Source organism: Scatophagus argus, chromosome 6 (assembly GCF_020382885.2).
Source record: "Scatophagus argus isolate fScaArg1 chromosome 6, fScaArg1.pri, whole genome shotgun sequence".
Classification (NCBI taxonomy): domain Eukaryota; kingdom Metazoa; phylum Chordata; class Actinopteri; family Scatophagidae; genus Scatophagus; species Scatophagus argus.
In genome coordinates this window covers 17,664,466-17,689,877 of record NC_058498.1, presented here as the reverse complement: position 1 = coordinate 17,689,877, position 25,412 = coordinate 17,664,466, and the positions used below count along the sequence as shown (strand labels likewise).

Genomic DNA, 25,412 nt, shown 5'->3' with positions numbered 1-25,412 from the left:
TTTCCCTTCAAATGTCACTGTGTCAGAAAAAATGATAAAGACAAAAATGTCCTCTTGTACTCCTGTACTGTTTTCATTTCCTTGTGTCATAAACAGACTGCATAATCTGAAGAAAGTAACTGTCCCTGAGCTGCAATTACATAAGCATAATAAGATTTTTCTTTTCTGACTAAAATCTTAGTTGCTCACTAAATTAAATGATAAGATTACTTTCCTGGTCATCTACTGCTGTTAAAGGCAGAAGGCAAGTCCCCCACATCACAATCTCCTGTACACTAGAAATACCACTTGGCCACGTGGCTGCTCTCCTGAGGAAAGACATGCTACTCAGACAATCGTCGCTACTGGTAAAATGTGTCCTGAAATGACCAAACAATGGAGACAATCAAGTGCTGAATCTTCCCAGGAAAAGATCTTTGACCTAGAGAACAGCTATTCCAAAAAGATACAATGATTGGAGGTAATTTCACAGCACTTGATGAATTTTCATCATTCACACTTACTGCAAAATGCTTCCTTGCAGTGCATGTTTTTTGAATAGGATGTTATTAGTGGCATAGAAGGCTTCATGTAAATGCAGCTATAAACAGCTATCGCCACCAGCTCTGACCTCTCCACGTGATGAATTGTGAAGAAAAGTTTTCGAAATGCACTTTACAGAGCAGGGTGACTAATGATCCCAGTCATGTTCTAAAAAAAATGTATTTTCAAAACCCAGAAAATACCAGACGCACTGAGCTGAGGATGAATGAACGGCATTAGTTTTGCAGGAACCGAAAAAATAACTGCAGTAATTTCTAGATGGACACATTAAATACTAAGCAAGCACATTTTGTTTGTAAAGATTACAAATTTAGACACAGAAGAGACAAGTGGCCCTGAGAACAGCATTTATGTTCATTTACTCGGGTTTTCTGCCACAGTTGCAGATCCATTAACTTATGAAAAGAAATCAATGCCAACATGCTGAGACACAGGGCACATATACTGCTATTATTATGAACAACAACTTTAAGGATGGAGTCCAAAGCCAGAGAAAGAGCAGAGGGAACATGGACAAATTTGAAAATGAGAAGCCTCGGTCAATTACGAGTCGAATCTTGTAGTTTGTGTCTACATTGATTTGTTGGGGGACTAGGATGTCTGCCTCTTCCCAGTTCACCTAATTGCACTCACTCTGACCCACTAATTACTTCACCAAGACCTAGATGGTCTCACCTCAGTGCAACGCCTTGCTGTCTAGAGCTGTCTCTCTACACCAAATGTGGGAAGACGGGAAAAGAAAGAAAGAGGATGTGAAGGCAAAAAAAAAAAAAAAAACAAGTCTGGATTAAGCACACAAGATGTATGTCAGAGCACGAGAGAGAGTGCAGATGTAGAATGAAATGACAAGAGGCAGACACGGTAAGAAAATAGTGGTGTATAATTGGAGGTTGTTTGAAGAGGCTATGATCTCAAGTGGAGGGCATGCAGCAGTGCTAACTTATTGCTATTACAGTACTGTATGTCACCTCAGGACAGCGATGATGTGAATGATAGTTCTGGCTCTCACTGAGCTGCATACATAATTAAATAAAACTGCTACTGATGAGATAATCACTCATAATTGTGAAGATAATAATGACAGTGGAGTTCATTCATTGGGAACACCGGGGAGTTTACGTACCTGATGGGATTAGCCCAAAGGCCCAGTTGGGTACGAGAACGCCGAAAGGGTTGTTTGCATCTTTGTCGTCAGTCGTCACTGAAGTTTTGTGCTCCTCTGACTTTGGGCTCATGTCTTTGAAAGGTGTCCACTGACTTCCAACCACAAAGGATTCAGAGACTGCAGACCTGGACTCCATTTCTGTGATGCCAGCCTTGGAGTCTGATGCAAAGGTAATCAACTGAATGACATCTGTAGTCGTTTGAGATCCCTCACTGGGTGTTGGAGTAGCTGAGAGTTCCTGCAGGTCAGGTGTACTTGTTGTTTCTTCATTCTTTTCCTGAACCCATGAAATGGAAATGGACTGTTCCTCTGTAGTGGCTTTGTCTGAGAACTTCTCTGTCGTGGCTACTGTGGTGACAGGATCTGTCCTCTGTGTGTCTGTGGTTTTCAAAAGTTCCACTGTGGTCATTTCAGAGGTTGTCAGAACCTCCATTAGGGCTTCAGGCGTGGAAGTCATTGTCTCCTTTCTGCTCATGACTTTACTGTGCTTCCTAAAAACAGGAGTAAAACCTGAATTTGAACTACCCTCTTCTCTTTGGGAGGAAGCAGAGGAGAGGTTGTCGGTAGGCCGTCGAACATAAAAGATCTCTCCCCTGGCCTCCTCTGCTGTGTCTGGTTCCTGGGAACCCAGAGGTGGGGTGGTGGGCTGCTCCACTAGCTGCCACTGGGACAGAGTGGTGCGCTCTGCCACAGTCACAAACTCGGTCTGGCTTTGTCTAAGAGAAGACTCTGTTTCAGGATCACTGCTGTCCATGTTGCCGGCTTTCAATCCAAACCCATCAGGAAAGTTTTTCCCTTCACTGCTACCCTCTATCTCTCTTTCCTCCCCTGATGCAATTCTGGCATCTGATGGGGTGTTAGCATCTTCTCCGTCCTGGTCCCTCCCCTGGCCTGAATAGTTCTCTGGGTTGTCCTGTCGAAGGGATGTGGGGAGAGTCATCATCTCAAGTGGCCCTGCTTTGGCTTCCATAGGCTCCCAAGTGGGACGTTTACCTACATAGGCCACTTTACCAGGGGGGCCAAGTTTGGAGCCACGCATGGACTTCATGGCCCATTGAAAGTGGTGGCTGGGGGCAGGGGGAAAAGCCAGGCTTTCTCTGGGACCCGGAGAACCAGAGATGTTGACGTGTTCACTGGGTGGTGCTTTCCCATTGGGCTCTGATGTGGTGAATTCTAAAGGAAATAAAGAGACAATGTAGACTAATTAATACGATTCCATTATGGGGTTGGGAAGAGTAGGGGTGGATTTAATTTTATGGATGTGTAATAAGCAATTAAAACTCAGTTTGGTTTACATGATCCCTGTACAACTCGTATAGCACAGATTCAAAATTATTATGAAAACACGTCAGCGGTGTGAGCACTGGCCAGCGTGCCTTCACTGGTATCGGTTTGTGTCGTGTGGACTGTGTCAGCGACTATTGCATTTGTTCCTTTTTCTGTGCTCATGCAACAAACCAGTTTTTATAAGGAATAGTAAAAAAAAAAAGAAAAAAAGATGAACACTGACTAAATAAGCGACAACCATTGTTTGTAAAAAAAAGAACCGTGATCAGACTCCATTGAATGTAGCATGGACACCATTAACAGACCAGGGCAAAACTTTATATTCTGTATTGAATATATAAATTGGCTGACTGGTGCATGTAAGTCACAGTGAAACAACTCAAACTGCTCTAGCACAAAAAGTGTTCCTGTCACTATGGCATTTAAACCTGGTCCAGTGTTTTATTCACTTCTGTTTTAAGCAATTTAAGAATCCAATTCAGAACTGGCAATATCATACCAAATCAAACAAAACTGGTACTAAACCTCAACAATAAGTTTTATTTTCCCCAAAGCTGCCTTCTCTACCAATAACCTCCAGAAAACATGTGAAATTTTTAGCTTTGTGTCCTTGAAATGTTTAAGAATTTTGGCAGTTACTAATAAATCACATAGTTTGTTGAAAGCGCATTGGGACTTAGGTTCAGTTTGTCTTCCATGATTTTTTAAGCTGTTGAAAAACAATACTTTTAAGTGAACCGATGGTTATTTGCTGTAAGTTGGATGTTTTTTCCTCTCTCCTCATCGGTGGAGCCGATCAGTGAGTTCTTGATAAAGATGGGGGCCATCCATTTGTGCATAAACGCACATGTACACACAAAGAAACAAACACACCAAAAGGATGGAAGGATGTATTCAAAGTAATTTCACACTCCTCTTCTCTGTCCCAGTTTTCCCATTCCCTGTGAATTCTTACCCCAAACAACCTCCTGCAGGGACACACTTGCCTGTGGTGGGAGAAGCCATGTGGAAAAACGCAGGAGCACTTGCAACACGATAAGCAAATGAGTCGCTTCACAACAGGCTCCATCTCGGCCTGTTTATTTAGATGAAGTGGTCCACTGTACCTTATCAGCTTACGGGTTTAAACCAGACACTGTCTACACCATCAATAATGCATTCTGTCTGCATGTGTGACTCACAGCTGTTATGTGTGTGTGTGTGTGTGTGTGTGTGTGTGTGTGTGTGTGTGTGTGTGTGTTACTGAGAGGCCCAGCTAGTGTTGCTCCCATCATTGTCACCATTGCTCAGCTTGGCTTTGGCTGTAATCAGTTCAGTTAACATGTCTAAAAAGTTTAGCATTGCGGGAGGGGGTGTGCAACCCAACCCAGCACAACAAATTACCATGAGAGGCAGAACATACACAAATATGTCCATGCATATAATATTAAAATGTATGTAAATTATTCAGGAGGTCCGCTGTTGCCTTATGCCCAAGTGAGGTTTATGAGCCTGAGGTTCATTTCCATAAGAGCCATGCAGACTGGTGTAATTGTCCTATTAATAATCCAAATAGCTAATTACATACTTTTACTACACACACTGATGAAAGTGAGAATAATTAAACACATTAATCTGGTTTGATCATCTATGTAATGACCCATGTAATAAATAAAATGAAACAATTAGACATAGATTTGGATGATTTCGTGGCAATGTTTAGAGCATGCTTAAAGTTCAGCTCTGAGGCTGTAAACCCGTTGGTGGAAAAGCCACAACTCAACACTGCGATGCTGCAAAACACATTCATAATAAACCCCGTTCAGACAGTAATTGTGTGCTTCCACCGTGAGTGGTTCTGCTGTGTTGACTCCACTTTACTGGAGTAAACGGACTGAGAGAATCCCTCGGGTCAGGCAGACATGATATTAAATTGTGAGAGTGTAGGCTGACAGTGAGAGAGACACACAGAGGGAGCTGGTACCAGTGCCACATCAGCCTATCTGCAGATACGGCATCTAATAATAGAGACTGAGAAGAAGTTATTGCATGGCCATGTGAATCATGTCAGCAGCATCCACACTGAGTGTTGGCACACAGACTCCACTGTCTTCTATCACATAAATTCAGTCTGTGAGGTGAAGAAGACATGCATTTCCTTGACAGACAGTTGGGTCTCAAGTAGGGCTTATTCAAATTCCACATGCTTTTATTGGAGGCAGATTGCTCCATTAGGATCTTAAGAAAAACTATACTTAATTTGATAAAATGTTCAAAATATTTTGATTTGTAGGGGACGTAATTAAAGTTAGATCTCTACACTTGGAGATCTTTTTACCATTAAAATAATTAGATTCAGCACTTGAATTTTGATCTTATGGATGAACTATCTCCAGTACAAAGCTTTGCACCCCCCTCAATCAAAAGGCATAGCACATAGCATCATCAGTTACTAAATGTTGAGATCCAAGGGATAGCCTGCGGTATGCAACAGCAGAATTCATTCAGCTCACTGATGCTAGTTTAAGAGGCAACATCAGTTGGGCAGCTTTCCATCACTGCAACATTAAAAAAGGAACAACTATTCCTCACCCTGTTTCTCCTTCTTCCCCTTCCCTCCCCCCCATGTTGCTCAAACTAACCGTACCAACCACTAACGCCTACCTTCAGAGAGCCAGGGCCTAATTGGCAGAGACATAGATGGAGATGAGAGCAAACGGCGGTGCAGCCCAACCTCCAAGTTAATTGGATACGGCTGTGAATAATGCATGCAGACTAAAGCCTGGATTTTCATCAGTACATTGCGGGTTGGCGTCACATTTCAGGTAGCACAGCAGCGAGTATTTAGATTAATAAAGCCAGCAACTGCTATGTGAGAAAAGTCCATCACCAATATTGAATCATTCTTCTGGCTGTCTGTGGGAGTCTTTTTTTGTATTCTCCCCTTCAGCTGATGGCAAGGATGTGTTAATTTGTAGAGGCCATTACAAGAAAACCCAAGGCTGTGGTACACTTCAGTTTCAGCTTTGGTCTGGTTTATTTCTTTATTTCTGGACAATGACGACTACTGAGCTGTAATTTAGGCTTTACTGTAGCTGCCTGGCTCTGGTAGCAATCTTCCAGTCAGGAGTCATTCCTCTAATCTTCAGTCTACATTAACCTTGGTGGTTCTAAAATACAATAAGTGATTTGGGCTTTTTTGTGCCAGTGTTCTTTCAAAAAAGAGCTGAAACCAATGACCTGGTGACCTTTTCTATCTTTGGGTGTCTTATAGCGCGTCATTCCTGAGGGTAATTCACTCCACTGTGGATGTTACCTGTCTGACAAGGCCTCCAGGTTCTTCAGCTCATGTGCACGCACACACACACACACACACACACACATGCAAGCATGCACACACAGTAACAACAGATCTAACACTGCATTTGACCTTCTCATACTCCCAAGACAATATCTCTCTCAGACTTCTTAAACTTTATGTCTGGTCAAGTTGCTTTGTTTTTATTTTCTGTTTAATTTATTCTCCACAGCTATTACCAGTCACTATTTCAGTCTAATATTTTTTTGACTCGGAAATATATGCTGTAATTTGTGATGCAGGTCTGCTTTGTTCTAAACACGCAATATATATGTGAGTAAAACTTTTATGACAGCAAAGTAGATTAAATTTCAAGCTTAGCTAGTACACTTTGTGTTTCCCCCAGGATGGAGTCACAGTAGCACAGGCGAAGCATCCACACAAAACATGGTTGTGTATGTAAAATTTCTTTTTCAAAAAAGTTCTTTTCTTTCGTCTTTTGCTCAGTCTGTCCTTTAACTTTATCTGAACATTGAAAATACTCAATGTACAAAGATACTTAACTAGAAAATACTGTCAGAGCTGCATCAAGGAGGCAGTCAGACTCCGATACAAAAGCCACAGTTCAACTAATGAATGAGTCCTTATCTCAACAAAAAAAAACTCCTAAATCTAATAGGCAAGCTTAGTCATTCTCCAGAGTTACCTCCTGTAAAGTCTGGTCAGTGCACTGGTTTGATGGTGGGTACACCTTATAGAGAGGGGGGAGTTGGAGAATGATCTGATTCTCTAGGAACCTTTGGCTCCTTGCCAGTGGTTTAGTAGCTCAATGATGATCACTCTCAGGATGAACTGCACTTCGATGCATATTCCTTCAAAATCATTGCATTTGCTGCAATATCAAGTGAAGTTACTGCACTGCCCTATCAGTATAGCTTGTTTCAGTGTTGACATTTATCTGGTGCATGTTGTTATAATCGTGCTGACATTATTCAGGTAAATAACATTTACTGTATATGCTTCACGCGAAATCAAACTTTTGTTAAAGATACAAGATGAAGCCCTCTCCTCTCTTCTCTATCTCATTTAAAAAGAAAATCTGCAGCTGCTAGGTGAATTTAGGGGAAATATTGACTGCACTGTCAACACAGCACAGTCAATAAATATGAGAATAAAGAGATTTTTTTCCTACAGTATGTGCTTGCCCCTTTGATTGTTTGTAATTAGCGTTTAATTAAATCTACTGCAATACTTCAAAACACCCTGTGGAGGAATATATTATTACATACCCCAGGGGAAAAAAAAAAGTGGGAGCGGAATAGACAGAGACTATTTGAAAAGCATAACATAAACAGATCCTATATTTACCAGTGACATTAAAATGCATCATGCCTCTATTTGAAATAGAGCAGTTTCAATTCACCCTCATTTCTATTTCAATTTCACGCTCAATTAGTACTTTTAGGCTAAAGGTGAACTCTGAATACACACAAATACACAGACATGAGCTCATACCATGAAGAGTGGAGGGAGAGCTGGAGGTTCGCTCTCCTGGCTGCGTCGTCGTGTCACTTTGTCCTGTGCTTTGGACTGCAGGCACTAATCGAATCAGCGGCATGACCTCTTTCTCCTGCTCAGAGAGACCTTCCACTGGATTCTGTTGCCCACTGGTAGGAGCCATGAAGGAAAAGCTACCTCTCCTGTGATCCGTGATGGCATTGTCCACACTGCCCTTGTTTCCACTGGGTTTTGGTACATTCAAGGTTCTGCTGGGTCCTTCTCCCTGCGTCTGGTTCTCTCCTGCTTTTTCCACTGAAGGTCCTTTCTGTGTTCCCTCCATGTCCTCACCTCCACTCCAGTACCTAAAGGGCCTCATCAGAGTGTTAACAAACTCAGCCAACATGCCATTACTAGTTTGAGTCTGGGGAGTGGAAGAGGCTATGGTGAATAATAATGGGGTCTCAGATGATCCAAAATAACCACTATCTTCTTCCTCATGAGCAGAACCTCCATGGTTCTCCAAACTCCTGAGATCAGAAAGACCTGGCGGGTTGCTACTTTTTGGACCATCAGACACCTCCTGCAGGCTGGGTTTGTTGGCTGTAGGTCCTTCCTGTTTCTCATCCCAGCCTTCCTCTGGCCTTAAATGGATGACCACATGCTCTTCAGAGATTTCAGAGGAGTTGTTGATTCCCACAATGGAGTGGACTCCTGCATTGTCCAAGTCAACCAGGCCAGTCCAGTTGGAGGTCTTGGAAAAAGGGGCACCATGCTGGGCTTCAGTGGCTGAAGACATGGCCTCTGCTGATGGGTTGGCGGTCTGGTGCAAAGCCTGTGCCTCTGCAGCCTGGACTCCTGCTGGCTGGTGGGCTGTAACACATGACAGCTACATTTCACCAAAAGCAACAGCATTGTTTTCTCACTTGACCTGCTTTATCTGCTGCTGCACAACACAACGCTGGACCTCAGTTTACCCCTCTCCTCCTACTGCAGAAAACCAGCTATTCCTACTCAGAAAAGATTAAATTCAAAGTGTTAGAGCAGCAAACGTGCCTGAAAAAAAACAATTTTATAAACAATATTATTTACATGAACCAAATTTATGCTATTAAACAAAACATATTTCCATTTTAGGTAATTTAAGCTATTTGAAAGACATTCTTTGTTTGAAACATTAATGTAAATGTGCATACAAGTGTTGCAGTGTGGTGCAATAAAAAGGTTCATCTATCAGCTGTTTGTTTTGACAAATGTGCTGCTGCTCTGCTCTCACGCTGCTCTTGTTTACTTAAAATAATTGGGTTATGCAGATGTTTTGCTTCAGTGAAAATTTCATAAGCTGACACTGTGACTGATGAAAATGTCATTCTTTTTTTTGCTATCTATGGAAATATAACTGTCAAATATCATTCTGCGGTCTGTAACCATCAGTGGAAGCTGGAAAAACAAAAATAAGCTCTGTATGCAAAATCATAGATTTGATGAATTATGAAATACACAGTATCAGTGAACAAAATGTGGTGTAAAGTCAATCCAAAGTGAAGATGAAATTAACTTATTCTACTCTCAGTTGGCACATGATAAAAGACAAGGTCAGACACAGAGTCACTACAAACCCCAGTTGGTCTCATTCATGTTCGCGTTCTTTCTATCTCTCTTCCTTTCTTCCTCACTTCCCCCCTCATTCTTCTTCTCCGTCTCTTTCTCTGTTGCTCTGTCTCTCCCTTTCTCTGTGTCTTCCTCTCTCATCCTCCTTTTGTCTCCCTCTCTCTCTCTCTGTCTATCTGTCTCACTTTCTCTCTCTGTCTGTCTTTCATACAAGCTCTCACATCCACCAGGGGGGCACACAAATGTCACACAATCTCTTTTCAGCTGCTTTATGTGTGACACAAACATCTCACGCTAATTAATAACACCAACCCCCCACACCCCCCACCAACACACATCAACACACACAGTCTGATTTCCATGCCCTATAGGAACATTACATAGCCTCACATTAGTTTCCTGGAGACTTAGAGTACTCTAACCATAACCATAACCATCATTTTGTCCCCGTACGGAAGGTAAGTCTCCATGTGTAACTGTGTACAGATTTTCGTTGCCACAAGGTAAGTAAAACAGGTCTACACACCCACACACACAAACACATCCTCCCCTCTCGTTGCCATAGCAATGATGGCGCATGATGTTTATCAGTACCTCTGTAGCAGTAAGCATCGAACAAGGCTGTGGTGTCAGGGAAGCCAGTACGGTTGGGGTTGCTGTAGACAGTTCGCACCCCAGGCTCGTCTCCACCGCAGTTCTTCCGTGGGACGTTGATAGGGTAGCGGACGCTACCGTCAGCCAACCAGCCAGGGTCACACTGGTCCAGGCCAGCCTGCCAGGCGAGGTAGAGCTGCCCGACAGTGGCTAGCTGAGCTCCCAGAGAATGGCAGTGAGTGGAGGCTGTGGCCAGGCTTAATTTCTCTGGGACTATGGAGTGGAAAACTTCACCTATGAGAAGAAGGAAGAAATGACAGACCAGGAGTACAGTTTGTGTGTTACACAACATGGATGAGAGCCTGAAGGCATCTTTAATCCTCAGACAGCAAGACAGTCTTTCTTTAGTTGGCTTATGATTGTAGGTTTTTGAGAGTTAGCTTGTCTTAATTTGGGGTGTAGGAAGTGATGTAGGTGCACTTGAGTCTTTTGTCGTGTGTCTGTCATATTCGTAGATAAAGGTAATACGTTCTAGCCATTTCCTTTTTCTCCTCCGTCAACCTTGTCAAAGCAATAGGAGGTGGGAACCTGACATGGTGTGATAAGAGAAAAGTTTTACTTGCTATGAACGAGAATGGATTTTATTTTTTACAAAAAATAATAAGACACATCAGATTCAAAGAACAGTCTATATAAAGGCAAGTCTTTGAATTCAAAGCAGTTGCAAAGAGGCAAGTACACAGTTAGAGAAATACAAGTACATAGACTGTGACTGAAAAAGAAGAAACGAGAAGCCGAAGAAAGGTGGGGTTGGTGTGGATGAAATGTAGTGGTGATGCAAAAATAAGGCTTTAGCAAGCAAGACAGAGAGCACTCAAGAGGACCACTGTATCTGCATGGCACAATTACGATTACATGATCAGAAAATCTGCTGGCAGTTCAGTGTGCGATGAAAAAAATACGAGCTGGAGGAATGGACAGTGAGAATGAAGAGTAAAGAGAGTAAAGAATGGTGTTGCTGATTTATTGAACAGAGCTGGGGAGGTGAAAGGTAAAGGGTGAAGATGCAAACAAAATGAAAGAAGCAGAAGCAGATGGGATTATGTGAGGAGCGATGTGAGAGAAGAAAGGTTAGAAGATGACTGAAATATTTATCGTAAGGCTGGTGAAAATATGAATAGAATTTGTATACGCACTTCTTATAAAGTAAGCCGTACCATGAATTTAAATTAAACTGGGGCCTGTTACAGCACATAGATATGTATAGAACAACAGAATTTACTGATTGAGCTTCTAGTTGTTTTTACAAACAATGAGAGAAAACACAAGATGTGTTCAGATGTGTGCATCAGCTAGTAATTTCAGTTTGACGATAATTATCTTCTGACTGTTGTAATCAGATTGCTGATACCACTGAATTATATTGGGAATTCACAAATAAATACAGGTGGTCTTGTAATTTTTATGCTCAGCATTTCCCTCACGTACAGGATGTTCACACTGTCTACTAATAGCTCTGGTAACTCCCACCACCATTATACTTAATAACAGTTGTGGTCTTACCACCTCATAAAAAGTGACCCAGATAAACTAACCCCTTCAGTGATTTTAATTGTGGTGTTGTTGGCAACAAAAACTACTGAGCTTCTGAGCTCTCATGTAGCAAACATTTCAGTCTGTCTGAAACCTCTGGACTTGGATAGAACTTGGATTATAATGTGACTGTAGAATATGTGCAGTGTTGATGTTTGGTATTTAATCTCTGACCCTGTCACTGTCCACAAGGAAAGCTGAGCACAGTAGGAAGTGGGGAGTGATGACAAATCAGAGTCTGCAGGTGGATGCTGGGGGTAAAGGTGGGGCAAGACAGCAAAAAAGATGTCACTGTCTGTGTTCAGTGTTTAGACCTCTTATGGTTTAAGTGCACTACCATAATAAAAACGGTGTGTTGGGCATAGACTTTACACAGATGTACATGGTGTTATGCTACACATCCCCTACCAGTTGATGCAGGAAATAAAGTAGATGCGTTGATTTGGCCTTGGAAGTATCAAACTTTGACAAGCCTGATGTGCCTAATTATGGTTGTTAATCTATGATTGGAGAATTGCTCTTCAGGGGAGGGGGTTTAGCTAGAGTCAAAGACATTTTGTCCCCTTGTTGTCTTTGTCACCTTTGCCAATGGAATTGCTAATCGAACAATAAAGTTTTAGGATAACACTACTGAGCCACATATCTCAAGGCTGCAAGAGGCAGTGTTTCCCTTTTTCAATCATTTCCATGAGCTCTCCCCCCTTCACTCTCCCACAGCTGTCTTGCTTTGTTTGCTAACGGTGTATGAAGCCATCATCACAGCATTGTTGTGCTGTACACTCATGGCCTGGTGGACCCTTGCATGACTAAACCCAAATGTATGGTTGAGGCTCCTGACTCCTACCTTGAAGCTGCTTAGCAAAGCAGTACACGTCAAACAGCTCATCAGGGAACCTATTGCCGTAGTTACGGACTCCGGGTGAGTCCTCACGATCGCCATAGCAACCAGGCCGAGGAGACTGGATGGGATACCTGCAGAGAAAGTGGCAAAGAGAGGAGATTAACATGGGCTGCCACAGACAAATTTGGCTCCTGGAGGATGAGTCTGTGTTCACACGCATACAAACTAAGATCAAAACTGAACTACACTGTTATCATCTCCTAACCTGAATACAATGAGTTTAAGTATCCTCCTCCACGAGATTACCAAAATATATTACCCACAGAATAAAGGTAAATAAACAAATAAATATCCCCATGAAATGCCAAAGCGAGGTACATAATAACATTTATTACATGTCAAAACAACCTCGGGACAACAGTTACTAAGCAATTCAAAAGATACAGCGTCTTGCCTCTTTTAATTATTCTGCCCTTGGTGTGAATTTCACAGAATACTTACCCTACCATTTTACTAAAAATTATTTAAAAATGTGTTTAATGGTCTGGCAATGCAAGAATTCCTGCAATGCTACAGATTTAAAGAGAGCGAGAGAGTGAGAGAGAGAGAGAGAGAGAGAGAGGTAGATGTGGGAAGTCAAGGAGAGGTTAAAAGAATGAGGAATTCCTTCAGTGGCTTGGCATGCCTGTGGGGCTGCGAAAACAGCGATCTATATTCAGGCTCCAACTGAGCAATTATTCCACAAGAACATTGATTCCAGCAGCACCAGGGCACAGGCAAAGAGGCTGATTAAAAGATTATGCTGGGCATACAGGGACTTATGAAGTACTTGGAAAAGACACACACACACACACACACACACAAAGTGCACAAACACGTATACAGAAGGCACTCATGCCTGTACATAACTACAAGCTTGCAGCCTTTTTCTTAAATAGCCACCTGTTTTCATCAGAGTATAACAAGAAAGCTAAGTCTCATAGTGTCTCCAACCTCAACCACTTTATTTCTGCTTGGTGGCTGATGAAGCGACGGCTGATGTCTGTATTTTTTCCACAATATTAATTGGACACTTTCCTCCTGGCTGATGTGCAGTTGGAGCCTACTGGATCTGGACCAATTAAATAGCTCCCGAGTGAAAACAACAGGGGGGTAAGGCGGAAGGAGAGAAAGAAATAGGGAAGGAAGCTGCGCCACAGGAAGGATGAGAAATGCTGTCAGGAAGACAACAGTCAATCTGCTTTGCCACTGGAGCAACGGTGATTTGAAATTAAAATGCAGATATTGAGAACACCTTTGAGACATGAGCTCTGACTCTATGGAAGGTGGCAAACTGAAGTGCATGCAGCAGCCTGACAGACAGCTCAGAGGGAGCAGATGTAGTTAACTGCTTTTCCAGTGTGCAAACAAGCAATTTGGTCCAATTATATTACACAGTTTTTGTTCATAAAAACACCAAAAAGATCAAAATGACTTTCACGCTGCCATACTTCACACTTGTACATAGTTCGTCAAGTTTTCTGTTTTTAGCAGCAGAGAGCATTTATTTTTGTTTCAACCTTTGATCATGTGGCAAATTATCAAAAAGTTAGGCTGAAACAACTGGTAGTGATTTTAAAATAGTAATGATTTTGAAATAGCAGCCTGGTCTCACAAACAAGAGCTGATAATAATTGTCTAGCTCAGAATATTCAGATGCAGCTGCAATGTATGGATCTGAGTTGACTCACAGCATTTTATAAATATTGAGTCAAATGCCTGAGGATGGATACAGGGGAGACTCATGCTCGAGACTTTGTCCATTGGTTGGTGTTATCTATATTACAGGGAATGTTTTTAACATCCAAAAAAAAGTTCATAATTGTGTTCATGAACAAATGGGTTACTGTGTTTTTTGATGACTTGCCAACTCTAACCAGAGGGGTAATTGGTATTCTTCCTCACTAGTTCTTTTTTACTGTACCCATACAATATGATTTTGGTTAAATATGGACTGTTGTCATGAGCAAAGACACTGCTTTGTATCAGAGTAGCAACACAGTGAAAGTAAAGAGTAAAGTAGTAAAAATGTCTTCTTTAGAGTCACTTTTTTAACCTGAGACCGTAAAAGTCTGCACTGTCGAAAAGCTCACCGTACAGTCTGGTCAGCCAGCCAGCCAGCATCACAGTTGTCATATCCATCAGCGAAGGTAGCCTGCAGCTGACCTGGTGTTGCAATGGCTGCTGAGTTCTCCACACACACCTTCTTGGCGTCAGCAAAGGACAGGGCGTAGCGGTCATGGGGGGCCCGGTAGTGAAATACCACACCTGAAGCGAGAAGAGACACAGCATGTGAGACCAGAAACTAATCACAGGAATTTACAACCTGCACCCTATGGGTCAAAGAAATATTTATGAACCGCAACCTTGAACCATTAGAACATGAGCATGTACATGCTCTCAAATACATAAACACAAAGCCCTCTAGACATCCTCATCATGTACTGCCATTGTTCCATCTGTGCAGGAGGAAACAACAGCATTCAGGATCAGCAACCTGCATATGTGCGTCTCATTTGCATTAGGCACTCGGTGGGCTTATCATTAGAGAAAAGAGATGTTGCCCTTGGATACAGTGTATGACAAACAATGGTGATGTTTATTTTACTGCTTTAACAGTACGCACACAATGTCACCCTGCTGCACGCCGCCTGCTGTTAAGCTCATGATGGAAAGACATAGAAAGCAGACAAAAAGAAAAAACAGAGACAGACTGCATTCAAGGAGATGCATTTGCTGAACCACATAGACAGAAAGAGATGGTGAGAGATAGACAGGAATACAAAAAAAAATCAGGTTATAAAATTGGAAGGAGAAAAAAAATTAACGGGGCAATAAAGTGAGACTCAATTCTCTCTCTTGTGAAAGGAGCATACATTCTGCCTAAATGGGAAAGGAATCGCTTCAAAAGCGTCCATCTAATGTTCCCTCACCTCCCACCTCTGCCTGCCAGTCACGCAGTGCTGCTCCCCTGAGGAGCATCCAGCAGCATGAAAGCCAGTGGGCGTCTGGCTACCAAACACAGCTCCTTTATCTTCGCTGGCTTTGTCTGGGAGAGTGACAGAGATTCTTGCAAGATGGAGGCCTGTGTGGCAATCTGAGCATTAGCACTCCAGGCTACGGGTGAAGAAGGAACCAGGGCTGTGTGTGTCACACTCTCTCACACTCACACACACACACACAGTTCCCATAATCCCAGCAGTCCATCAAGCCATTCTGTCGTATTGGTCTTTTTCTCCTCTTTGCAAAAATGTGGAGCAGAAATTCTCTCCTTTTTGCTCCACATCTTTTCTACAAATTTCCCAGTTTCCATTCTTTCTCCTTTGAGGCTGTGGGATCTTGTCCAAACAGAGATGGTAGCTCGCTGGCTAATACGTACACCAGAGACACAAATGGGTTTTCTCTTAATATGGGAAATCCAGTCTTATTCCACATGAGGGTTGAATGCCCAATACCTCATGCCTCTATTTTTACCCTCTGTATCCTCACACATTCATACACAGTCTCCAGGGAGAGGAACAAGAAGGCACCATTTGTAGGTAGGCCACATGTTTTGTGACTGTACGATGCACCCATTGTAATGGGGCTGAGCAGTTAGTGTCCCTTGGCAATATTGTTTAGTCCACTACACTACATTATTTTGTGCATGAAAGTATAACCATAATGGTTCTATGGGTATTCTGTGCATTTCCCATCCATCCATCCATTTTCTATACTGCTTATCTGTCAGGGTCGCGGGGAGCTGGAGCCTATCCCAGCTGACTACGGGCGAGAGGCGGGGTACACCCTGGACTGGTCGCCAGTCAATCGCAGGGCCAACACACAAAGACAAACAACCACACACGCTCACAATCACACCTAGGGGCAATTTAGAGTAGCCAATTAACCTAATGTGCATGTTTTTGGTATTGTGGGAGGAAGCCGGAGTACCTGAAGAAAACCTACGCAGGCACAGGGAGAACATGCAAACTCAACATAGAAGGGCCAAGACCGGGATTCGAATTTGGAACCCTCTTGCTATGAGGCGACAGTGCTCACCACTGCACCACCGTGCCGCCCGCGCATTTCCCAATTGTTTCAAAATAAAATACAGCTTTTGGATGGATTTGTCATGCTGTGTTGTTGACCAGACCATGTCAAAGCCTTGTATAGCCTACAAATAAATGTTTCTCTCTCTTTTCAAAAACAGTGTTGGTTATCATCCATTAGCCATCTGCAACATTACATTTAGAAGAACTCATTGTGTTGTTGAGTTTGCATTACAGTTGCAATGTCTAAGATAACTGGATGTATTATGGAACAAGTTTGCATTAGCACTAATTCCCACTAGATCTGACATTTTGTTCATTATTCTTAACATGCGCTGTGACATAAATGACACAACTGAAATCAAAGCTCATAGTAATGTAAGGAGTCACAGAGCAACACAGGGAGTGCCCATAACCGGGGAGAACCCTAACAACCCTGGATGCCAAGCTAATAGTCAGCCATTGCGTTCACCAACACAACCAAATGATCAGTGTCAACTCTAGAGCTAGCTTGTCACGTCTCTTGGGGAGCAGCAGGGGGTGCTGTCCATAAAAAAATAATAAAATTTAGAATTTTAGTAATTATAATTTTGACTGAGGTAACACATGTCGAAACAAACACAAAGGATTGATTTTTTTTCTTTTTCTTTGATTTCTTAGCAAAAATTAATTTTAGTATCAATATGACTAAAAATGATGTCCAGATGTGCAATACAATTAGGCTTTGGGTAGATTTTGACTTCAACAGGATTTCTCATGATATTTAAAAAGGGGGTTTAGAAATGTATCGGCAAACTGTTGACTGCATATTCTTTAAACTCATGACATGAATTGACCTGGAATTGTTTAACTTTGCAACTATGAAGAAGAACTTCTTGTGCAGAAGTTGTGGAAACAATTACAATATGTTTTCACCATGCCGAGTGCTGATTTCTATTGTCCTCTTCCCACTTAATGGTGGGCAGCCATATTTCGCAAGACAACAGCTGACACATGCAATAAATGGCACTGTGCTCTAATTGGTGAGACACAGCCAATTGACCAGTCAGTACGTGTCAAGAAAAAAACGAAAGTAGACAAAACAAGAAGCGAGTAAGACATAGGCAGCAGGGGAAAAATTAAGAGGGAGATTGCAAGAGAGGAATGATATTCATCAGGACTTAGGCAAGCACAAATGAGCCCATGAGAAGAGCAGTGTGGATTAATATGATATTGATATAGCTGAGCAGTATCAATACCTGCTAATTAATACGTTAAGCACTCACAAGAATTAGTGTGAGGACAGCTGTGGTCGGCCATGTAGCGTGACTGCCAATTAAGACTAAGCCCTGGAGATGGCTACTCCTCGCCAGCTACGTAATTGGTTTCTCTCTGAAGGAGTGGTTTTCATAGCCTGTTAATCGACTGCCCAAGACGGGGAGGACGCAGGTTCTCCAAAGCGCTGTGACAGAGGTTTTGCTTACTAAATGTAAACTTTTTTTTATTAAGAAAGATGAGATAATCTACTTGCTTAAGAAAACCAGATAGCATCTTTGTTGAAATACTGAATGATAAAGACATAGTGGCCTGTGCGTACACTCACTTGCAAATGTTCCCACGCACATACAGTATGCATGCTTGCACATGTTCACATATGAGCTATATGCAGGCAGTGGAGTGGTGGGTATGTGTCTTACTCTACATGACACACAAACAGCCATGAAGAACAAGGCTACTGAGCTTTTAGAGGTGATGTCAGCAACACTGGCATGGATTTGTGTCCAGTGGCTAATGCATTGTGTGATTCCCTGTAGTCATTAAGATAATAGCTTATTATTAAAAATAGTGAGTGACCTGGAAAGAATCTGATGAAAGCTCTGCAGCTAAAATACTCTGACACAGTAATTATGGTTCTACTACAGCAAGCTACCTTCAGGTAGTCTCATAATTCCAAAAATACGGATGTCCTGGATACAGATAATGTAGTAAATGGTTTGTGCATTTAGTTAAGCCACCGAGAGCCATACAAAGCTCTCAAAGTAACACTATTTGACAATAGCATACACCGCTGTGCTCCTGCCTTATTGGCTTCATTAGGCTTTCAGTGCATGAACAGCACCTAAGTGGCCCAGGTCAATGATGTTTAATGTGTTGTAGTTCTCTCACCTTTTCCCCATCATCATACATTCTACACAGACAGAAAACAACACTGCCTGTATTAGCCTGACGCAGAAATCAGGGTCATTATTATTCATAGCTGCAATCCTTGAGAGCAGCAGGAAAGCTGCACACAACCAAAGAGTGGAGTGTTCACTGAGACAATACTTGCACAATGCCTAGAACAAAATCAGCGGTGTTAATTACTTTGTACATCACTTCATGGTAAATTTGTTAAGAGTTGATAACGAATCACAGGGTACCGAATTGCACTTGCTCGCTCTTTTTCTCTCTATTCCAATAATCTTTTAGTGGTGGGTCTGTCCAGTGTTAATCATTTCTGTATCACAAATACACAGCAATCACTGAGCATGTTAATGAAAAGCCAGCATGGTCTAAGAGATGACAACCCTAAAACTATAAACATCATAAAAATGACAATTACCAGCATAAACCACCCTGTTCTGACCTGAACCACTGCAAACACTAACAAAAAGTGCAATTTGCATTTTTGAACATGAAACAGCTACCTCAAACTACTCACTCCAACATGGCATTAAGGGCAAATGTGGGCCTTTCATACTTAGATTTTTATAACATTAGACGGAACATTAAATATTTTCCTAAATCCTGATATTTGTTTAACGCTAGAAGCTTTCAGCTAGATTTGCTCTGGTGTTAAATTTCCAACTCTAAATATGACTTAAATCCAAAATCCCTGCCTTAATTGGAAGAGATGTCCACATTTTATTCACCTGTGACCTCCAGGGGAACTGTGTCCTGCTCATCATTGATGCCCACCACGACCTCACAGCGGTACAGACCAGAGTCACTAGAACGTAGGCCTGACAGAGCGAGACTGGCGTTGTAGCGGTTTTCATTGTATCCAGGCAGCGTTACACGACCCTGGAAGGCCTTCTTCACCTGCAGGACAAAGGGGTGGGGTGATGAAAAAGAGGGAGAGAGAGGGAAAACACCAAGCTATTTGTGTTTGTAAAAAAAAAAAAGAAAAGAAAAGAAAATATATACATAAAAAAATATATACATATATATCAAACATTTCACAGTGGTCCCTCTCAGCCTTTATTGTACCTTGACCACATTATCTTTGGCCACCAGGACTGACTGCTCCTTCTGCAGGCCATCAGAACCTCTTTGGCCCCAAACCTTAGTCCACTTGATCCTAGGGGGCTCATGGGATGAACTGGGACGGAGAGTGAAGACGCAGGGGAGCAGAATGGTTTTGGACAGCTCCTCACTAATGGTTTGATGGGTCACCTTCCGCATATTCACCACAGCGTCGGCGTTGGTTATGCCTGACGAGAGGAGAGGAGAAGAGAGGAGAGAAGAGGACGATCAATGCTGTCTTGTAAATGAAGCCACATGATGTTATTACTAATTACACTGAAAAAGGTTAGTTAATTGCTTCTTGAAGAACACATTGCCCTTCCAGGTTCTTTTGTTTCATCAGATTGTCCTGTTTGTGGAGAAAAAGAGAAAGAACAGAGGCTCATGGGGTCTCCATATTATTGGCCATTGATCCAACAGGCCATTACTGTGCTACCTAAACAAAGGGAGGCAGGGGCCAGAGTATGGAGGGAAGATATCAAAAGCGCTTTCATAAGCCATACATCAAACCCGGATATGCATTACAGGATCAATATCAACCACCTCCCTGCAGCTTAAAGCAACGCCGGCATAGAGATAAAAATATTACTTTCATCAAAACAACTGATGACAGAAAAGGTATCATTATAACAAACTGTAAAACTGTAAGAGTGTCATGCCTTCAGAAAAGCTCTTCTATCAGCTGTTCAGCAAAATTCTGAATGTTCCACTGCACTTTTCTTTGTTGTCTTTTCTCCCATTCTGTGTAAAACTAATTTTACACTGGTAGAGTGATATCAGATGCTATTATTATTAATCCTGTGTCACCTTGCTGGAAAAGACAGAGGTAGCTGATTTATATTGCAGAAGGAAATGTGAATGTTACAAAACAGAATCACAGGTTATTGACTCTGAGCTCTATCTGCTTCTCTTTATCCAGTGTGCACAGTGTGTGTGTGAATGAGCTTTACCTGTAAAGCCTTAAGCCTCATCTGACTCCTTTCTAGCTCCCTTATCAGTCACTATCCTCTTTATTCTCACCACTGAAAACGTTAGCAAAAACATGTTTAATCTAATTTGCCCCAAAGCCTGCATCAGTCCATGCATTTTTAATTAGCTTGCAACGTTATAACCACACTAGCAGCACAGCTCCAGGTACAGCAATGACGGCCTGTCGGTCAGTCCAGACTTGAATATCTTAGAAATTATTGGATGGCCTGCCCTGGAATTACATACCAACGCTACGTTGCAAACACGATAAACTAAGATGGCTAACATAGTAAACACCAACATGTGAGCATTCTCAAAGCAATGCTATGCCTACACACAGTGGCTACTTGAAACAATTCAATTCAATTCAGTTTATTTATATAGCGCCAATTCACAACAAAAGTTATCTCATGACACTTTCCAATTAGAGCAGGTCTAGACCAAACTCTTTAATTAAATTGTAATACAGACAGCCCAACATTCCCTCTTGAGCAAGCACTTGGCAACAGTGGCGAGGAAAAACTGCCTTTTAGAAGGCAGAATCCTCGGAGCAGACCCTGGCAACTTCCTTAGTTCTTTTATTAATAAACTTCCTTAGTTCTTTTATTAATAAAAAAAATCATAATGAAACAAAAAGTTCTCTGATAGTGTCAGTCATAAACTATATAGTTATAAACACAATTGATCAAGAGAAAAGTTAAGTTAGTGCTTTATTAAGTAGGTGGAGGAAATCAAATGAGAAGCTCTTAAGACTGACTAAAGCAAAAGAACTAAGAGAGCAAAGAATAAAAGACTGAAAGAAGAGAAAGAAGCACTGCCCAGCTGGGTGGAACAAACAGTTTGGCTGAACGGTGGAGAAAATGAGCCTATTGATTTCTTTTCATCAGTGTCAGTTTCCACAGCACACTTTCCGTATGTCCTGCTCGACTCCTGTTTGATTGGATGCACGTTAAAGTGCTACACGCTACAGGGGCGCCTGCTCCTGTCTCTAATTAAATGGCAGATTGGTGGAACAATGTTTTTCCAGTGGACACACTGCTGTGATTGTCGCTCAGTCGTTCCATCCTTCTCTCTGCTCTGTCATTTTTCTACTCATCTCCTGCCATTCTCTTCCTCCTCTTCCTCCCTCGTATTATGACCACCTGCAAACTTTCGGTGGGCATTTTCACTTTTTCTTCTCAGATTTTTCATCTTGAAATCCTACGTTTGTTTAATCTTATATAAAGATCCATCCATCCATTTTCTATACCGCTTATCCAAAAGTTTTCCTATACCAGCTGACTGTGGGCGAAAGGCGAGGTACATCCTGGACTGACCTCCAGTCAATTGCGTGGATGACGCACAAAGACAGACAACCACACACGCACACACTCACACCTAGGGGCAACATAGAGTAACCAATTAAGCTAACCTTGGGAGGAAGCCGAAGTACCCCGAGAAAACCCACGCAAGCACAGGGAGAACAGACCCATCTGGAACCCTCTTGCTGTGATGTGACAGTGCTAATCACTTCACCACCAAGCTGCCAAATCTTACGTGAACATAAACTGTGTTTTTCTTTTTCTTTCATTTTCAGGATTGGATGTTTCCCTCAGTGACATTCACTTCACAATTCAAAAGTAATTAAACTTTGTATCATTTTTCCTCATATTTGATTGCAAGATCTCCTCTCTCATTTGCTTTTCATGGAGCACCAAATGCACAAGCACACACGCACACACACACACATCTTTGAAGGTGCAATTTTTCATTCCTGACTGGATGGTTAATGTGCCTTTGAGCGCACACAAATGGCAGTCACATGAAAAGCTGTCATTGCTCATTCCTGCAGCTGCTGATGCTGTTGCTCAAGCTAAGAGGCTGAGTGTCTCTTCCACGATAGCTTAACATCAGCCCTCCTACCACATTTTCCCCTCCCTGTAGATACATAAACACACAAATACCCACTTCTTAGCTTCTCCCACTGACATCGTCTTTGACAAGCGCTACTTGTCTAACTCCCTCACCAAGCGAGCTATGTTCCTCTGCATGGCAGCATCAAACGGGGATTTGTGTTCTGAAATGGCCTCTCGTTTCACACTTGAGAGGAGCTCAGCCTGGTGAGTGAGGTGACCTGTGAAACAAAATGCATAAGGCTTTCAAAGGCATTATGAACACAACATCTCAGGAACATCTGGAGGGAATTTCTTCAAGTTTGGCACAAACATCCACTTGGACTTAATGATGAACTGATTGGATTTTGGTGAGTCAAATGAAGTGAAGACAGCATGTTTCTCATTGGAAATTATTCACCGGAATCATAAATGTTAATATAGTGATGATTTTCATTTCACCAAGAACTACACTACATCTTGCTTTAAATTCCTTCACTACATTTAGCTTGGACAGACACGGTTGTATAAGTGCAACTTGACGAGTGCACTCATACAACTCATACGAGTGTCTTCTTGTGTACAGGGAAAATTCATTTTAAATTGGAAGAGTTGAATAAGAAGACTGACACCACTCTCATATCTGTCCTTTAATTATATTCAGGAATTGGTTATACTAAATGTCAAGTTGTCTCAAAATTATAACATAATATAGATATAAAACATCAAATCATCTTGCTAGTTTGCTGATTTTGTTACAATTTGACAGAGTCAGGCTGGCTATTTTCACATTTCCAGTCTTTAGAGTAAGCTAACTGGCCATGGCTGCACATCTACCACAGAGCTGTGAGAGTGATATCAGTCTTCTCACCTGAGCTTTGGCAACAAATGAATCCCAAGTATAATTTTTTTTTAGTATGAAACTTTAAGTTATTCATGTATCTGATATTTATAATATTTATTATTTTTGGAATTTTATGTTTCTTAGATGGGCGGCACGGTGGTGCAGTGGTTAGCACTGTCGCCTCATAGCAAGAGGGTTCCAGGTTCGAATCTCGGTCTGGGCCCTTCTATGTGAAGTTTGCATGTTCTCCCTGTGCCTGCGTGGGTTTTCTCCGGGTACTCCGGCTTCCTCCCACAATACCAAAAACATGCACATTAGGTTAATTGACTACTCTAAATTGCCCCTAGGTGTGAGTGTGAGAGTGTGTGGTTGTCTGTCTTTGTGTGTGCGATTGACTGGCGACCAGTCCAGGGTGTACCCCGCCCCTCGCCCATAGTCAGCTGGGATAGGCTCCAGCTCCCCCGCGACCCTGACAGATAAGCGGTATAGAAAATGGATGGATGGATGGATGTTTCTTAGATTTTTTCCAAGCAAGCAAATGCATTTTTTTTGTCACTTTGTGGTCAACATAACACTGTTGACCACAAAGTGGGTCTCTCCAACATGGTCCACAAGGACAACACAGTAATGTTTTCTGTGACTGGAGAGGTTGTAGAGGTAAATTGTTTCAGTTTTGAATTTGTTTTCCTTGATGGTGGCAGCAGCGTACTTTTTCACACACGGGGCCACAAAAGAGATGAACAAGCACAACTGACTCCAGCATGATACAGCGTAGGAATGTGAGCTGTGGAAGGAGGTGAGCAAGGTAAAATATTAAAAACAAAAAAAACGAAATGGAAAAAGCTGGAGGCTTGTGTATCAGGGAAATTGGAATGACGTGATGTGGAAAAAGAGTCAAGAGGATATGATGGAAAAAGTAGAGGTGCACTTTTGTGATTCAGCAGGTGTTAAGGCATAGTGACACGTTCATGCTCACACACATACACACACACCCACTTAAAAAACACATCTTTCGTGAGAGTCTATCATATTCCACTCCCTGCTGTCACTCTCTTTGCTTTATCCCCCCTCGAGGATGTGGCACTCATCTTTGTTTATCGCACACTCATGAATGTGCCCCTCCCGTTCAAACTCACACACACACTCACACACACACACAATCTTGTTTCTGTCACTTTTGGGGACATTACATAGACTTCCAATCATTTCCTAGAGGCTTAACTGCTGTCTAACCTTAAAAACAAACATTACTTGCCTAATCCTAAGCAAGTCTCCACCCTAATGATTTACATTGTTCGTTTTGTCCCCATAAGTAAGACGAGTCCTCACAATGTGACTGTGTACACATAATTTTGTCCCCACAACTACAGGAATACACATCTATACACACATCCACACACACACACACACACACACACACAGGCGTAAAGTTAAGTCCCAGAAGACAATCAAAACTGCAATTTCTTCCAAGACCTTGCCTGGAACAAAAAACCAGGCAAATTTATTCTTTAGCTAAGAGGCACTGATAATGTTTAATCTGCTTGCCAGTTGCTTGCCAGGTTCCACCTGAATAAACACCATTTGGGTAACATTATGTTACTTATGTTGCCAATAGCAAGGTAGTGCCACTAATGGAGCCAACCAAGCTGTACGATTACAATCTCATTCACATTCTTTCTCTTCCTTTCACTCTTTTTGTCCACTTTATTTGGACAAATGTTTGACTTTGTTTCCAGGCTGGTGCTGCAATTTGCACAACTAAATCAAATGAAATCAATTGCAGATGTCCTCTTGAAAAGCTTAAATTACAATGTGAAGGAGATCAGGTGAAAAAAAACCCAACTTGCTCTTCCCCTCCATGGTAATGAATGTAAACTAGAAAGGGTGCCCAATGCCATTGCTCTAACAAATCTGCATTTAGATGGAAATGTTATCACAAGCTTAACCCCCAAGAGACCGTCCTTTGTTTGGATATCTATCTGTGTTTCA

At 42.0% G+C, this 25,412-nt stretch overlaps 1 protein-coding gene across 1 annotated transcript in view; it reads right to left on the bottom strand.

The window, feature by feature from the left end:
- The window catches only part of ncanb (neurocan b), a 157,360-nt gene that overhangs the window by 68,946 nt on the left and 63,002 nt on the right, over positions 1-25,412 (bottom strand). The window contains exons 4-10 of the mRNA XM_046391119.1: positions 19,704-19,927; positions 19,367-19,535; positions 14,541-14,715; positions 12,412-12,539; positions 9,975-10,268; positions 7,788-8,642; positions 1,667-2,881 (exon numbers count right to left, since the gene is read on the bottom strand). Coding sequence (XP_046247075.1) covers positions 1,667-2,881; positions 7,788-8,642; positions 9,975-10,268; positions 12,412-12,539; positions 14,541-14,715; positions 19,367-19,535; positions 19,704-19,927 — 3,060 coding nt within the window. The remainder of the gene's footprint in view (positions 1-1,666; positions 2,882-7,787; positions 8,643-9,974; positions 10,269-12,411; positions 12,540-14,540; positions 14,716-19,366; positions 19,536-19,703; positions 19,928-25,412) is intronic.